The sequence below is a fragment of the Paralichthys olivaceus genome, chromosome 12, assembly GCF_024713975.1.
Source record: "Paralichthys olivaceus isolate ysfri-2021 chromosome 12, ASM2471397v2, whole genome shotgun sequence".
NCBI lineage: Eukaryota > Metazoa > Chordata > Actinopteri > Pleuronectiformes > Paralichthyidae > Paralichthys > Paralichthys olivaceus.
This window is the reverse complement of record NC_091104.1, coordinates 9,472,112-9,489,435: the sequence shown is the minus strand read 5'-3', so window position 1 is coordinate 9,489,435 and position 17,324 is coordinate 9,472,112. Positions and strand designations below refer to the sequence as shown.

The window sequence follows — 17,324 nt, the reverse complement described above, 5'->3', positions numbered from 1 at the left end:
CATTTTGTGCAGTGCAGTCATGTCTCCGTGGGCTGACAGTGTCAAGATTAGAGCAGGTCTGAAGGAAGCTGACGAGATGGGGACACCCGAGGCGGTAAAACGATCCCTCGCTTCCAGACCCGTGGAGGTCAGTGGAAGACGTCACGTGTTGCGGGCACGTACGAGTGGAAGGCGACACTGCTCTCTTGAGGTTCGTTTCACTGTGGCAGTAATGAAGAAGCCTGATAACCTTTGTCTTGACATTTTGCTCCGTGAGTCAGAGCTGCTTTGGGAAGATGTCATGCACCGAGGATGCTGTTTGCCTCAGGCGGGCATAACAACTACAAAGCTGCCATATTTGGGGCAGGAATTGCGCATTAAGCCAGTGTGACGCTTCCAAAATAGGTTGTGTTGAGCATGCTGTTGGAGAGCGGCAGATAAGGTGTTGAATGAGGAGGGAAGGAGCAGGTTTCACTGAGGTTTGGTTGCAGAAAACAGAGGACCAGTTGCTACCAGGCTGTCTTTGTGTCACATTTGGTTTGTTAATAATCTAGTGTTAGAATTACCCTGCCCTGGCCTGCCTGCCTGTGAGTCAAAGATGACACCTCTGAATAATGCAAAGCTCCTTGTGGCTCTGCCTGAATCCAAGAGCCCCGATCTGGAGAGCAGCACCAGAGCTGTGTGTCTGTGCGTTGACCCTTTCAAATTCCACTTTTCATGAAAGACAGAATTTACAAAAACATGATTCACGATAGCGTGATTTGAAAATGAATGTCTGAGGAAAAGTGAGCGTTACAGCCTGCATCACAGTCTGCTCTCTGATACCGTCTGCTCTGCTGACATGGCATCTGTTCCCTCGCTCTCTCTCGAAGACAATCTCTCACTATAGCGCTGGTCCTCCAAGGGTGAGCCACCGCCGCTGTATTTATTACCTGTTAGTCATGCAGAACCACGGCAGCGGGAGATAAAATTTTAATAACAAAAGAAAACGCTGTCTCAAGCTTGAGAAGATAGAGGGGAGGTGACATGAACTGAGTCAGCAGCCCACCAAAACTGAGACCTAAAAAAGAGAATTAGATAACCCGAGAATGTATTTGATGTAGGGCGGCACGGTGGCACAGCAAGAAGGTTCCCTGTTCGAATCCTGGTTTGGCCTGTGTGCATGTTCTTCCTGTGTCTGTGTGGGTTTTCTCCTGGCTTCCTCACACTTTCAAAAGACATGCAGATTGTGGATTAGGTTGATCGGAAATGTCTAAATTGAGATTGTGAGCGTGAATGGGTTAGGGTATATATTTGTCCTAAAAATGTTCCGGCGACATGTCCAGGGTGGGCCCCGCCTCTCGCCCATACATGCATGTATCTATAATAATGAGAGATGCAGTTAGAAGATATTTCCCCTCTCAGAGTTTTGACCTTTATAGTTTTAAGTGTCGAAAGAAGCATTGAGGATCAGTTTCTTACCAAAATAGGACCAGCACTGTGTGAGATATTGGGTTTGCGTAAAAAAGGAAAAGAAAGAATGTGTGACTAAAATAAAACTACCCGGGAACGATGCCAGTTTATCGAGGCAGTTCATGGATCTTGGTCCAAGACATGGCACGGATCCTCTGGCATCGCTGGGAAACTCCCTGAAGAAGCGACGCCAGAGGCAGCATCTAGACTGATGGCCCACAGATCCCGACATGTAGTCCAACCCCAAATGTCTGTGTAGGGTCACAGCTTCTCCCGGGCCGACCCCGAGCAGCTCCTCGATGCTTGTTAATGTATTACTTTTATCCTGCAAGAAACTCAGACTGCGTCAATGCCTTCGCCCGAGGACGAGCCGGTGAATTATTTAGAAAGTGTTCCATTTTTTGACATCCTCCCTAAAAAAAAAAAGTGCTTTTAGAGTTTGGTGCGATTTCCCTTTTTTCCTTTTGCAGAGTTCTCTTGAGTCAGTGGACGTTATCTTGAAACATGTCAAATGATCTGCAGAGTATTTTTAGATAACTTCAATGAAACAAGAAAACTCTTTAAACAAGCGATAGGAGCCGCGATGTGCTAAAATTATCTCATCACACTAACCCTTTTTTAAAATCTTGCTTTGAGAAAGATAAGATTTGAACACGAGTGTTGATTAAGAAGCCGGTTTGCTGGTGTTTTTTCAGGGCCTGGGTAGTGAAGCGTGCAGGGGCTGCAGTTGTTGATGCACCACATTTGAAGCCAGATTGTGTTTAATGATCTTAATCATCGCTCACCAGTCGTAGTTAGATAGCGCTCGGCACCATTTCAGCTCCCCTTCACTCCTCATTCCAGGCCGGCTGCTGAGAAAGGACAGCATATGTTCAGTCATTTGTCCACGCCATATGCCACGCCCGTGATCATTTAAAGTCTCATGCCGTATTTGACATTTCCAGTCAGTGATGAAATGGCCAGCATGGGCATTGGCACGGTCGCAAATGCATTTGGCATGCTGCATTCTCTCCTATCCATCTCCGCTCATTGTTATGATCAATTAACTCAGACTGTCTGTCAACACTGGAGTCAAAGCCAAGTGTCATAAATTAAGGTCACCTCAATTATAAAGTTTCCTTTTTCATGCAAATTCTCTTACATGATCACTTTGACTGCTCAAACTTTTCTTTCTACTTACATAAGAGCTTTTGACAACGGACTCAGTGTCGTGTGTGTGCGTGATGTATCTCTCTGTCTTTGACTTTGGGCAGTGTCTTGGAGAGTCCTAGCCGGCTAGATGAAGAGCACCGCCTCATCGCTCGCTACGCTGCCCGCCTGGCAGCCGAGGCGGGCAACTCCACCGTGAGTGTCTTGCAGAACGCCCCCCCGGGGTGGTCTCCAGTCAACCTGCATTTCACGTTTAATGCTCTGACAACTTATTGTTATGCACTACACTTTGTGGCTGGAGAACCTCGTCTAGCGTTGAATCTGCAGCTTAAAAACTACTTATAAGTCAAACTGTTGTGGTTCTCAGTCAAATAATGAAGAACACGAAAGATGAGCTTTATCATTTTCCTGCAGTTTTACTCATTTGATCATTTTTCTTGAAACATCAAGAATTAGGAAACACCTGTCATCTCTGTAAGAGTTTAATCCTTAAGATTTCAGGCCTGGTTATGACAAATTCTTCTTAAGCAGCTGCTTCTTTAGAGATTCAACAGAAAAGCATCTAACGTGTTTTCATACAGTGCACCCAAACAAATCACATTGATTTAATAGATAAGTTAAGATTGCAACTGTGATCTGATTTCATGCTGCCCACAGAATAGCAGGACCACTGGCTATAAATAAAGATGGATGACGCATCTCCACTTCCGTCCCATTCTACAAAAATGAAGCCAAAATTTCCTGGACATGGGTTCCACCATCTTGTGCTTTTGACGTTAGTCGCCATGTTGTAGAGCTGTAGTATTGAAGTCCCTCCCATACAAGCGTCCAACCCATGTGATTCAGTCTCATCCGTCAATCGCAATGTTTAACCACCTTTTTTATAGCATCAAATACGAAATTACATACAAATTTACCAGAAGTAAATGTACTTCGACTTTTTAGTTTGGTCCCATCAGCTAACACAGAGGATGCTATTGTGCAGTCTGCCACCAGGGGGCAATATGGATGATTTGGCTTCACTTTTGGAGATGTTATGTCGTCCATCTTTATTTAAAGTCTATGAGCAGGAAACAGTGAAAGGCGTTTGATTGGTTGAACGTGTCACTGTGGCTCCTCCTTCTTGTTCCATTACTCACCAACCAAAATTTAAAATGCAAGAAATGGATTTTGTCTGGTTTTGGAGACATATCATTAATAACTGATCACAGTCGGCTCTGAACACAGTGACAAACACAATGCATTGCATCCTGTGTGCCGGTCGCATTCTTTTAATGTGAAGCAGCTGCAGTAGGAAATGTCAGGTTAGCATTAGCACTAGCACTAAATGGAAACAGATCCGGTGCATTGAGAATGAACAGGCTGATATTCACATGATTAAATTATATTGCACATGCATGCATTTATTTACTGTGACTTCCCCATGAGTAAATCAAAAATGTGGTTTGGAGTCACAAAAAATCTTAACGACTGGGATTTTAACTCAGCTTGCAATAAATCTTTATATACTATTTTGGATTGACAAAAGTCATTCCAAGTCAGAAAGTGTTAATGTGGGGTTACTGTGGGTTTAGGGTTTGATGGATCCTCTATTTGCAGTATGATGAATGATAAAGAAAAGCTGTGGTGACCTAAAATGACTCCCTGTTGCAGCAGAGTCATTACTGCTCACTGTGGTCAGAGGGAAGCTGTTGGTGTTTGGCTTTTGTCACTGTTGTTAATTCCTTTCTATGATCTTTTTTTAAAATTTCAGCAACAGTGTCCTCCAACAGATCTGAGTTTCAACTTTGATGCCAACAAGCAGCAGAGGCAGCTGATCGCAGAGCTGGAGAACAAAAACAGGTACAATTCACTAAACCATCATTTATCCAGTGGAAACACATAACTTTGTGTTGACTCATTTGCAGTGGTATAACTAAGCACATTTATTTCTTTAAGTATCCAACTATAGTTACTACTACTGCAGCTACTTCATACTTCTACTGCATGTCACAGGGCCTACCAGTACCTCTAAAGCTCGAACTGTAATGTATTTTCATCTATAGGTACATCATATATAAAATATAATGTATAACAGAAAACTAAGTATGTTTTGCTAATAATACTTGAGAATAGACTTGAATGTACTACTTTCAAAGAGTCTCCTCTCCACTACTGCTGAACAGTTTCCCTGCTGCGGGACTAATGAAGGAATATCTTTTATTACCTTGTCTGACTAATTCAGGGAGATCCTGCAGGAGATCCAGAGGCTGCGTCTGGAGCATGAACAGGCCTCTCAGCCGACCCCGGAGAAAGCCCAGCAGAACCCCACGCTTCTGACTGAACTGCGGCTCCTCAGGTATGGTCCCAGCTGCAACAGCATCTTCCTCTTGTGCAATGAAAGAATGGGAAGAAAGAGCGAGGGTATATATTAGGAAAATGAAGTAGTAAAACCACTGCAGGGCTGTTGTGTTTATATGGGCCGAGCTCATTCTTCAAGTAGAAATAATGTCTCCCCTAATTCAGGAGGGTGTTATTTTTTAATTTGCAGCGTAGGCATTTATCATGCTGGCAGGACAACGAGACCCCAGGGTTTAGTTCTTGGATGAGACTCATCCTGTGAGGACATGTTACAGCGGTTGTTGCCTTGAATGACTTCTTATTTGTCTGGTCTGCCCTAAATAATGAGTAATGAATATTAATAATAATCGCCCTTCAACACACTTAATTATGATTGATGCTTTTAAATCTTTATTTTTACAACGTCCTCACATTCTTTTGCCTGTTGAATGATTGTTGTAGGTAAACAGTAAAAAACTTGTTTAATGATTATTACTTCCCCCAGTTTTAATTCAAACATGTGACAAATGATGGCTACAGACACACTGTGAACACCAGAGGGCGATAATACGCTGAAGTCTTCACTAAAAAGAGACGGACACATTAAATCAGGAGTCTTAAACTCAGACGACCTGTGGGCAGGGTTTTCTCTCCTAAATTCAATTTCAGTATTTGAATTTAATATAATTTGAATTTCAGGAACTAGTCGATCTCTCTTCCTTGTACCAGCTCTGCATTTGCATGAGAGGAAAAAAATGATCAATTGTATATCTCCTTTGAAACCGCCCTCGTCAATCTTGTCAAATTCATGTTCATTAAAATATGTTTTGAAGCCACTTGCACCACAGTACAGAGCATTTCTGTTGACCAGTTAAAATTAAAGGTAGGAGTTACGTGAAAGATATTATAGTAGTGTATCCAGGTAGAACTTCTTTTTTTAAACTCTGTCCTCCTGTTGCAGACACAGGAAGGACGAGCTAGAGCGGCGCATGTCGGCACTGCAGGAGAGCAGACGGGAGCTGATGGTGCAGCTGGAGGGGCTCATGAGGCTGCTAAAGGTGAGAGCATCACCTGTGTGCAGGGGTTTAGCACTTAAGTGGGACGAAAAGGCCCCTGAACCAGTAGAGATAAGATGTAGACCTGCTGTTGCTCTTTGGCATTTTCCAGGTTTTGTCACTGATAACATATTCTATCATAAAAGGCTTGTTGGTATGTTTGATGACGCTTTAAATTCTCCTCGACCGACACATTGCAGCAATCTTGCGTTTTGTTAATGTGCCGTACGGTGCATGCAGAACTCCTTCCTTTCACTGCGTTAATTCTGTTGCTCTCACTCTTCTTGCTCTCTCCTTCTCTCTCTGCTTACCTTTGCTGGCTGATAGGATGAGGAGCAGAAGCAGGCTGTAAGTTGCCCTCAATTCAGTCTGACAGGCTCCAGTCACAGCATTTAGTTTAATGCCTCCGTACGCCTCCCTTCATGCAGATGTGGTTGAGAAGATCCTTTTCAACAAGGATGTTAGAGAAAATGATAAGACTCCACTATTTAAACTGGGCTGCACTGATCTAGTCCTCTTATCCAGACGGAGACTCAATCTATAAAATTGTTGCAAACAAGTTTGAGAGAGCCGTGTTTTTCTTAGCCCCAATGTCAGAGACCTGTTCCTTTCATCGGCACTAACAACCTCCCTTCTAATGTGACTGCAGTCTGGCCGGCCATCTGCTGCCTGGCTCCGAGCCATCGACCTGGGCCTGCACCAGTCCCAGAGACACACAGTCATCGTTTCTCCGTGAGATATAGCTCCCAACTCAGCACAGGCCCCAGCCGCTCGCCCACACATGCCTCTCATTACCCCCTCGGTGCAGTAAAGGTGCACAACAGAGACACTGAGTGCAGCCAGCCAGTGCAGGATTAGCAGAAGATTTTCTTTTGCCTTTACACCGTTGTTTTTGTTTGTTCGGCCCCAAAAGGATTCAGATCGGTCACATCTGTGTGTTTGGTTTTTTAAAGTCACCTTTAAAAGCAAAGAGGTCATCGCTTCTTAAAGCTGCAATCTGTGACTGCACCACGGCGTCCTTCATTGGAACGCAGCTGTTCCAGAACTGGCTTTGTCCATGAAGAGATTAATTGGATAATTATAGTTTTGTTTCCCAAATTCACTCCAACTTTCCCTCGGAACATAATCCAGAGTGTCTGAAAATAAATAAAACACTTTTCTCCAGGGTGTACTGAAAAACACACTTTCAAAAATCTTACAGGTGGGACAAAACTCCAGTGATTAACCTAAAAGTGGAAGTAATTCATTATATGTGAAGCTTATGTCACTTTCCAACATGCTCTATATTCCTCATTTTAACGCAGACGACAGGCTGACCTTCTGATATCCCCCCTCCAAAATCAAACATAGCCTAATTATGACTTTTCTTCCTGTAAATGTACAATTTCTGACTTTATTTCCCTTGACTACTCTGTGGTACAAACCCGTTCTTTGAGTTGATGAATTAATTTGATGATAAAATATGATTAGAGAAGAGAAGATGAACTTATATTAATTCTCCATAGAGGAAATTCACAGATGACACAGAAGTTGAGGAAGTAGTTTGCGCAGGAGGAAAAATAAAGTAAGAAAATAAAATACTATGTACAATAAGTAGAAATAATATTATATATAAGGCTGTTTTTTCTAAATTGTGCCGTATAGATTTAGAAATCAAGGTTGTGTTGTTGCGTAATTTGTCCATTCCTGAAGTATGTGTATAAAATGTGCAGGAGTTCTTTCTAATGTTTGACTGTGGATACTGTGGCGTTGTGCAGTCTCTTTGCTAATGATGCTAAAGACTCAGCTCTCTGCTAATGATGCTGTAACTTTTATTTTCTTGCAGTCCCAGTCCGGAGGCTCTCCTCATTCTTCCCCCAGTCACGGCGCAGGCTGCTCCATGCCCATGCCCATACGCTCCACCTCAGCTGGTTCCACCCCAACCCACACACCGCAGGACTGCCTGGCAGGGGTGGGAGGGGACGTGCTCGAGGCCTTCGCTCAGGGTGAGTCGAAACCGACACCTGAAACAAAACATTCATTGCAATCTCATGCAAAAATGTATAACGTCCTGAGTAATTAATGTCGGTGTGGGAGGAAGACCTCAGTAGCATTTTGGAATCGTGCTCAGTGAACATAAGTTAACAATTTGCACTTCAGCCGCCTCTGCCTGTTTACACTTTCACATGGTTTCACTGCAGAACTAGAGCCTGCACGTGTTTCTAATCAGATTTTGACATGTGTCTGTTCCCCAGGTGTACCTAGAAACCTTCGGAATGATTTATTAGTTGCTGCTGATTCAATCACAAACACCATGTCATCTCTGGTGAAAGAGCTGCACTCAGGTCAGTCCACAACACATGTTTTATGACAAAAGCCTGTTTTAACATCTGGATTCTATCCTCTTTTGTTTCTTGGGTTTGAGTCTTTATTAAAGAATTTATCTTTCTCTGAAATTGTTGTCATTCTTACACCTGCATCTGATATGTGTCCCCAGATATTTTTTAAGTCTTTAACAAAGCGAACAAAAACATTGTCACTGAAATCTGGGGTTTTATTTTTTTTTTTTTAAAGTTGACGACGTGGGAGAGGAAGAGGAGGCCAACATGAGGAACGGTGGGGACAGAGGTGAGTCCAGGTTCATGTGAATACAATCGTTTTATAATCGAACCTGTCAAAGCCAGTTGTTTTAAATACCGTTAAATAAAAACCACTCAAAAGCTGAACAAAGAAATCTTTGTGTCGAACATTAAGATTGAACAAAACATAAACACACGAATCCTCTCTTTTTTCAGCTGAAGCACAATGAAGAGCAAAGTAGGAACTCTACCTAATTAATATGTTGAGCATATTTAACCTACTGCAGCTTTATTGAGTCAAGATAAGAAGATAATAGATGAAAAAAATTACGGATTTTACGAGATAACAGGATAATTAATATTGTGACCTTGAGATAATGTGATTTAATAAAATTATGGCAAAATTATGGCAATTAATAATTTTAATAGAAAACAAGCTGCCTAAAGTACATGAATGAGACGTAGTTACCATTCAACTATATACTTTATTATCGGGTCTGTAGAGTTAAATATTTGCCCGGCACCTTTGTAGACAATAATATACTTTGGCACTTATTTATAATGGGGGCTGCTGCTGCAACCTCTGCATCCAAAAGCAAAGAATATGTAAAGACTTGAGCCACATTGCTCCAGAGTCATATACACATATTTTTTAAAAATTTATCCCGGGTGTGCAGTCTGCAGCAATACTAAATTTGTGTGTGTTTGTGTGTGTGTGTGTGTGTGTGTGTGTGTGTGTGTGTGTGTGTGTGTGTGTGTGTGTGTGTGTGTGTGTGTGTGTGTGTGTGTGTGTGTGTCCAGGCACAGTGAGATTACAGAGGCACTGAAGGGAAAGAAAGCACCATCCCATCCTGTAAGGACATAGAGTCATCAAGTTTGAAGAATTGGTATCAACAACAACAACAACAAGAACCCTGGCAGTAGCACGTAGAGTAATGCATGCTGTAATCTACAGGATTTCACTATGTGAACAAAAAAAAGTGTCTCTTCACACCTTGCAGGTAGCAAGATGTGTTTAATTAGCGAGTGTGTGTGTCGTCCTGTAAACAAAAAAACTGCTGTAAGTACCCACGATCTCCCTCATGACTGCTATAAGGAATGGCTTGCTGTGATCCCCCCCCCCTACTGTTCCACTGCAGCAGGTCATTCTGTGTAAAAAAAAAAAAAATACTGTAAGTCACATGACCTCGGATACGCCCTCCCCCCCGACATGGAGCGAGATGACCCTCTTTCACAACATGTTCCCCGTCATTGCTTTTGTATGATTAGTGCGAGTAGCTCTTTATTTCTTTCTTTTTGTTTTTAATTTATTCTTTTTGCATGAAGTTGCACTCATGTCTGGATTTAGGTACTGCATCATGCTATGCCAGCTCTTTGTAGGTTTATGATGACAGTGTCAGAAGAGTCCTGCCTCAGAGTTCATGCTGAGTGTGTTTACTGCACCATCCGTTGTTCTGGAGTGCGATGCTGTCAAGTCTCACTTTCAGGAATAGTTCAACGTTTCGGGGAAAATGCTCCTGTCTGTCTGTTCGGCTGGAGCCAGGACGCAGTCGGCTGACTGGCTCAGACTGGAAACTGAAAACTGAAAACTCTATCGGAGAGTTAGAACAGTTACTGCATGTGAGCAACAACATGATTGCTTGAAATCTTTTATTAATTTTCATTTAAAGGACCATGTACAATATACAGTTTATGTTACATCTGACGTCTTGTATCAGAGTGAGTTTAAAACCAGGGTTACACTGTTTTGGACTCTCGGTCACACAAAACACTGAACTCTGACCGCCACCGAGGAGGTTCTGTTTTCATTTGTGTTGTTTGTTAGTGAGCACGATTACACAAAAACTACTGGACGGATTACCACGAAGTTTAGTGGTAGTTTGTGATATGCTTGAGGGAAACACCCTTAAACCTTTCTTTAACATTTCAAGATTCCTTTACATTTCTGTTGATTCCTCAGAGAATAATTCCTGGATCTTGATTGATTTACATTCCTTGGCCTTGCACAAGTCTCATTGTCTCATTGAGTCTACCAGCCAGGCTACATAACTCCCCCCCACCAAAAAACGTTTCTGTGCTTCATTATAAAGCCAGCCCCTGCTTTCTCTGTCCATGCTAAGCTAAGCTAAACTGGCTCCAGGCTGTTGTCTCACATCGACCTTTTACAGACATGAGAGTCCCATCGATCTTCTCATCTAACTCTCTACAAATATTTCCCCGAATGTTGAACTACTCCTTCAATCGTTCAAAAGAAATGATTTAAGAAAATAAAAGGTAATGAAAATAACTGGTAGTAGCAGCCATCACCAGGATACCAAGGACATTTACAGAATCGTTTGGTCTGTCCAGCTGTTCCCATCGTTCCAGTGGAAGTTCTGAGTGCTTGTCTGATCCCCATTCTGACCTCAAGTAGAAAAATACAGTACGGGCCTGTCTCCAGAATACTGTGTACGTGCATGTAAACACACTCGCTGAATCACACACTGTACTACTGCTGCTACTGTGCTCTCAGCGAGCCACCCTTGCAAATAAGAGGGCTGTGCGGTTAAGAGAAAACCGAGGGGCTACACTGAAGTTTCCTCCTAATGAAAACTTAACTGACTCACCTGAAGGGCATTGTTAACACTCGACGCAGCACGGTGCCTCCTGACTATAGCTGGTAGCCTCAGTATTTATTGTTCCAAGTGTAGGGAAGCACCTCAGGATGTTTAATAGTCATGAATTAGGCGTCGCGTTTTCATTGTGAGTTGCAAAATGAACACTTAACACGGTATGTGAGGATGTGCGGTAGTCGTGAGCAAGTAGGAAATGCTTTGATAGCTTTATTTAGTTAATAAGGGAATTTTGAAAATGTTTATGTGCAATGACGGCCGGTGCTCAGGGACCGCAGAGCTCCTCCAGGTGAAATGCGGTGGGGATGTCCTTTAATGATGAGAAGTTAAAGGCAGAAAGGAAAGGTTTCATTCTAAAATGCTGTTTATCATGGATCAAGTTTTCAAGCTGCTCGTCGTAAAGTTTTAATAGGACCATCTGAAGTGGTACATTTACTTTCATTTCACCAGTCGATTTGTCTCATTTTGGGATGAAACTCTTTAAGCATTCGGAGGAAAACAACAGCGAGTGATTAAACGGCGGGTGAAGAATGTGGATTATGAGAAGGGGTTTTTCTGAAGTGCTATTTAATGAAGCATGCTGTCGGGTATAATTTGTCTGTGTGTGAATTTGTGTCTTTCACTGAGAAGTAATGCGAGCTGTCTGTCACAGAGGATTATTTTGAGTCAGGTCTTTATGTTTTTTTTTTGTCTTCTCGTTCAATGTGTTCCGTCTTTCAGTGTTGCCGTTCATCTCAAACTAAAAAAAGAGTATCGAGAAGTATAATTTTTTTGTTTCGGGATCTGTACAGTATACGCCTGCTCTATAAGCTACGTATAAGGTTTCACCAACCTGTTACACTGTGTCGAGAAAAAGAAGAAAAAGAGGCTCCTCTGTTATCGTCGATCTAAATGTGATATTTTCATTCAGTTCTCTCTGTTCTGCTCTGTGTTGCCATCACTGCTCTTATTCTGGTTTTGCAGTATTAGTGGAGTATAGTCAATGTAATGAGTTTGTCTTAACGCAGATGCACATGCACCCTCACACTTGCATAGTCGCCCAGTGATTAATAAGGGTAGAAAACACCACAGATAAAGATTCTGCTGTCAAACACTTTATTTGAATTCAGCTGAAAATGGTCCAGAAATTATTCAAATGCACAGATTAAACTTTAAGGAGTCACTGGTTTCCCCTTCTGGCCTCACACTGAAATGCAAAACTCAGCTTTCTTTCATTTCTTTCAGTTTGTGCCTGTAGCTGTTCTGTAAAGTGCTGTAAAAAAAAAAAAAAGTAACCATTCAGCAAATAAGACGATCTATCGGCCTTCATGTCGGCGTTTTTAGTGTGTGACTGGAGCTCTTATTCATTTATTTATTGTGTTCTGCGGGGAAGTTAAATGCTCAGCCTTTACATTTGTGCCAAACTGTTGCGGACATTGTGTGTCAGGTATATATCCAAGTATATCTGCATTAGTATGTTGTTGTTGCTCATAGTTTATTCACAGAATGCCTGGAGACGTTCACATCCAAGGGCTCCCGCTGCTGGAATCTGCTGGAGAAACCCATATTCAATAGTCAACACAGATAGAAAACACATTCCAGATCTATTGATAGACTGATGTCATTTTAACCAACACAGAGGCAATACTGTAAAACCCTGTCAGACCAAACTTGGGGTAATAGAAGTAACACACAGCCGATCATACAGAGGTACATACATTGTGATCCTTTTATTGTTTGCAGAGAGACAATGTGCACAGAGGTCCACCTCGGCCACAGCGCTCCCCTGATGTTATTTATCTATGTATGTGTTCTGTATGGTTACGCTACCGGTACTTATATGTTTCTCATGTTGAGTTTACAAAACATAGTTTTATGTCACAAAGCCACAGTTTTTTTGTAAATAAATCAAATGTGAGATATATTAAAAGGATTTAAAATATGTCTCGGACGAGTTGTGTCATGATTGTTGAGTTTTTTGACCAGAATTTAAAGAAACTTGTGTTAATTGAACTGTTTAAATTAACTAAGATGTTTTAGGATGCCTTCAAAGAAGATAGTTCATCTCAAGGGGTTTATCCTCCTGAATGAACCCACTGGCTTATCTGCCACTTAACCTCCACTCACAATATGTCAAAGGGGAAAGTGTCTGCTATTAAATTTTAGTGCAGACCTGAGTTAGTTTATTTCCTAGAGAATAATCAATTGATCTTGATGAAAAAAGTCAAGCATGTTCACAGGACTGATATTATGAGTGTGAGCAATTTGGAGCAGATTAAAATAAAAATCCAGATCTCGTGGATTTACTTGTGGTTTCATAAGGGAAATACCGACTTAGCATTGATTGTATATCAATGGCAGCATAATTTGTGTCAAAATATTAGATAATCTAATAACGTGTACATATAAATGCACCGGTAAGAATACTGTAATATTACTATTACTATTCTGCATAGTGAGTAAAATATAAATATAACTTGCTTTAAGGTAAATTGTACTATATTTAATGGAATCCTCTACAATCTACTTCCTCCACCATCATCACTTGTATTCAATAGTGATTGTATTTACTTATAATGTTCATATCTTATCAGGAGAAAATGATTTAGGTATTGGAGGTATTGGGGGTTATTATTTAGATATTGAAGTCATGATTTGGATTTCATTCATTTCTTGACTCCACCACATTTCAGCAGGAAATGTTAAAAGAGGAGACGCTTCTGCTCCCAGATCAGTGAACCACATTCACCTGCAGCTCACATACATTTCCTCTCTTTCCCTCTTTGCCCCTAAACGTCCTCAACCTGCCCCCACAGGGAGTTGTTCTGTGAGCCCTCCTGCATTTAACATGTACCTCGCTGTGTCTCCGTCTAGTGGGCGTGCACGGGATAGATGCCGCTGCGGGGTTCATGGAATGAAAGTGATTTGACATTTGATATCTTTTTCTAGCTGCACTCCAGGAAATGAAATGAAGATGTGAAGCCAGATGAAGGATTCTGCCCAGAGGATAAAATCTATGAGGCTGTACATGGACTTTGCTACATATTCCCACATCCTTTTTGATATACATGTAGATTTAAGTTAAAATACGTACATGGGCAGCCAGGACTGTGACTATAGGGCTGCTTATTTGGAAATGCTTGACAATAAGAAATGTGTAAGATTGTTTCATGTGTGCACATACTTCAAACATGTTTTTCACATTTCATTGTGGTATCAGTTTGTACACATGAGACACCACAAAGGCTGTTTGTGTTCATCACTTTCATATGGTTTTTGAACAGCTGCATGAATGTCTGTTTTATTTTGCGAGAGCAGCTACAACTAGAGTGCAGGAAAGAATAGTTCATCGGTTCCCAAGTTCAAGAGGTTTTAGAAAAATACAAAAATTGGGGACTACAGTAACAGAGAAAGCCAAGTTGACCTTGGCTGAGGTAACGTTCTCAAGAACATAAACTGCAGGTTTCTTTTGGTGCGTGTTTCTCATTAGTTTCAGTTGTGCAAGATAAAGCTGGAGGAAACTTCCAGAGGTTTTACACACAGGAGGCACAAGACTGTCCAGCTACACGTTGGAGATGTTTGCTTGATGAGTTTCACCACTTCTTAGACACTTCCATGTTGTTTTGCTTTCTATGAAAAAAACCCACAATCCTGATATCCTCGTTACATCACAGCTCCCAAATTAATCTCATGTGTCCATCTTTTTCATGGCACTAAAGGACTGCACACCTCCTCCAAGGCCAAACAGTCTTCCCATGAAATCACATGTAAATTGTTGTTTTTTTACATCATGATCCAGGAATTAATCGCTGAGAAATCAAGGAAAATGTAGAAAAATCTTCTCTTTCACAACTTAAAAGAAAGTGTAACAAAAAGTCCTGAATCTGCACCAAATTATAATGGTTTTTTTCTGACCGATACCACATCCTTTCAAGTTCCAGGATAGTTTTTGCATGATCCGTGAACAACAGACAGACAGACAAACAAACACAGATGAAAACATCATCTCTTTGGCAGAGGGAATAACATTGTGTCGTATTGTGTAACTTAAAAATTGCTTTTCTTTGGATCAGATTGTGCCCAATTGTATTTAACCCTAAATACAAGTACAAGTACACACAACACGAGGAAAAGACAAATGACAGAGCACAAGTAATGGCAAAGGCAAATAAAATGTATGTAACCGTTGTACATGTACTGGTATAAGATGCCTGTGTGGAGCGGTAGTTGAGGTTTGTAAAATGGAATGTGCTTAATGTGCAAATGTCAGCAGCAACCACATTACCACACTGTATGTACTCATGTACGTGCATCTCACTATGTGCACAAAAATACATCAAATGAGTGTGTGCTATACATAACCAGATTTATATAAACCCACTCACTGTGAATAAGTGTGGAAGATGAGACATAGGATTTAGAGTATATGAGTCTCAGGAGGCAAATGTAACCTGTAGAATAATCTGAATGATAACTATAGAGGGGCATATGCTTCACTTCACAATTGGCTGCATAACTTGCTTGAGGCATCAATGAATTGCAAGGCTGCTTGGGGCCCCACAACCACCAGGGGGCCCATAAATGAAGCAAATTAAAAATGGGAAGTCTCCACATGTTCCTGTGTTCCTGTGCTCATTTTGTCAGTTGTGTATTTGTTTGTTGTATTTGTTATGGCTTTTTCAAAGAATGACACTGATGGTAGAAGATATCATCATTATAGTAAATTCACTGACACTTCATTTACTGCTAGGAAACAAGAAAACATAAAAACTCTTGTGTACTGGTTTGTTGTGTTACCACGTTTCTAATGCAGCCAGGTTTTTCCTCCAGTATCACCTAGCAATATTAAAAAACACCACTTTCACAAAGGTGCAGCTGCTGTGTGCAGATGTGCACATGATGGAGGTGGTCAATGGGGTCAAAGAAATATCCCTCAAAAGGTTCAAAACCATGAAGAGCTCTCCCTGCTCGGTCTTTACCAGCGGCACCTGAGCTATTAAATCAACATAAACAAACTAATTGTACGAGGGTCGCTGCTGTACACAGACTTGAAGGAGCCAGTGTAAATTAGAAAAGGTCACCACCCCCTTTTCACAGAGGTGCACTTAGGCCCAGCAGAGCAGTCATTAGGGGACATTCAGGCCATTAAATTGTCCATTTCAGAAATGAAGCATGGGAGTGTTAAAACTTGGTGCTGATATTTAAACCTGTAAATGAAGGCGTCTCTGAGGCCTCGTGGTGGTGCCCTTTGAACCTGTGTTCAACACGTCTGCTCGCTTGCATTCTCCACATGTTTCCTGTCTGCAGCTTCGCTGTCATCTGTCAAACGCTGTCAAAGAAATGATCCAGATACAAACTGGAAAGTGCAAGGAGGGTGCATATCTCCACCCGATCTTTCATTTGAAAGAAAGGGATTAAGGATTCCTGGTGTCCGTATCTGTGCCAAAAAGGAATGGGTTCTTTCTTGTTCCATGTTCCATCCTCCAGCCAAGTTTCTTGGAAAGCCATTTAGTAGTTTTAATAAACAAAGCCAAAAAACAAACAAACCAGAATGGCATTCAGAGCAGACCTCTGCAAAAGCCCAAAAGTCCCTTCAATTCAATCAAGCTGCACTAAATTGCACAGACTCATAGATGTTAGTCACCTAAATGTACCTGAAATTTTATAACCCATGAATTATTCCCAGTAGGAAAATGTTCAAGAAAGTCATTAAAAAAATTCCTAAATCCACCCCAATGATCCTTCTGGAAACCAAACAACCAATCAACCAACCAACTGACCAACCAACCAGCAAATCAACTAACCAACTAACCTACTAACCAACCAACCAGCAAATCAACTAACCAACTAACCTACTAACCAGCAAATCAACCAGCAAATCAACCAGCAAATCAACTAACCAACTAACCAATCAAACAACGAATCAACCAACCAGCAAATCAACTAACCAACTAACCTACTAACCAACCAGCAAATCAACCAACCAACCAACCAGCAAATCAACTAACCAACTAACCTACTAACCAACCAGCAAATCAACCAACCAGCAAATCAACTAACCAACTAACCTACTAACCAACCAACCAGCAAATCAACTAACCAACCAATCAACCTTTAACCCCCACCTCGACCCCGCCCCTCTACACGCTGTGGTGCATGTGGTTGAACTAGCGCTGTTGAAACCGGCCGGCTCTAGGACCCGGTGGCGGCCGGCGCACAGC

General features: G+C 41.6%; 1 protein-coding gene across 5 annotated transcripts in view; it reads left to right on the top strand.

The window, feature by feature from the left end:
- dtnbb (dystrobrevin, beta b) overlaps window positions 1-13,047 on the top strand; it is a 33,425-nt gene extending 20,378 nt beyond the window's left edge. For 3 of the 5 annotated variants that reach the window (XM_069535762.1, XM_020098219.2, XM_069535763.1), the window contains 9 exons: window positions 2,685-2,775; window positions 4,334-4,422; window positions 4,805-4,918; window positions 5,861-5,957; window positions 6,282-6,302; window positions 7,780-7,939; window positions 8,189-8,278; window positions 8,508-8,561; window positions 9,314-13,047. In XM_069535762.1, coding sequence (XP_069391863.1) covers window positions 2,685-2,775; window positions 4,334-4,422; window positions 4,805-4,918; window positions 5,861-5,957; window positions 6,282-6,302; window positions 7,780-7,939; window positions 8,189-8,278; window positions 8,508-8,561; window positions 9,314-9,339 — 742 coding nt within the window. In that variant the 3' untranslated portion in view covers window positions 9,340-13,047. The remainder of the gene's footprint in view (window positions 1-2,684; window positions 2,776-4,333; window positions 4,423-4,804; window positions 4,919-5,860; window positions 5,958-6,281; window positions 6,303-7,779; window positions 7,940-8,188; window positions 8,279-8,507; window positions 8,562-9,313) is intronic. The other 2 variants (XM_020098221.2, XM_020098220.2) reach the window with 1 other exon arrangement.
- The last annotated feature ends 4,277 nt before the right edge of the window (window positions 13,048-17,324 follow it).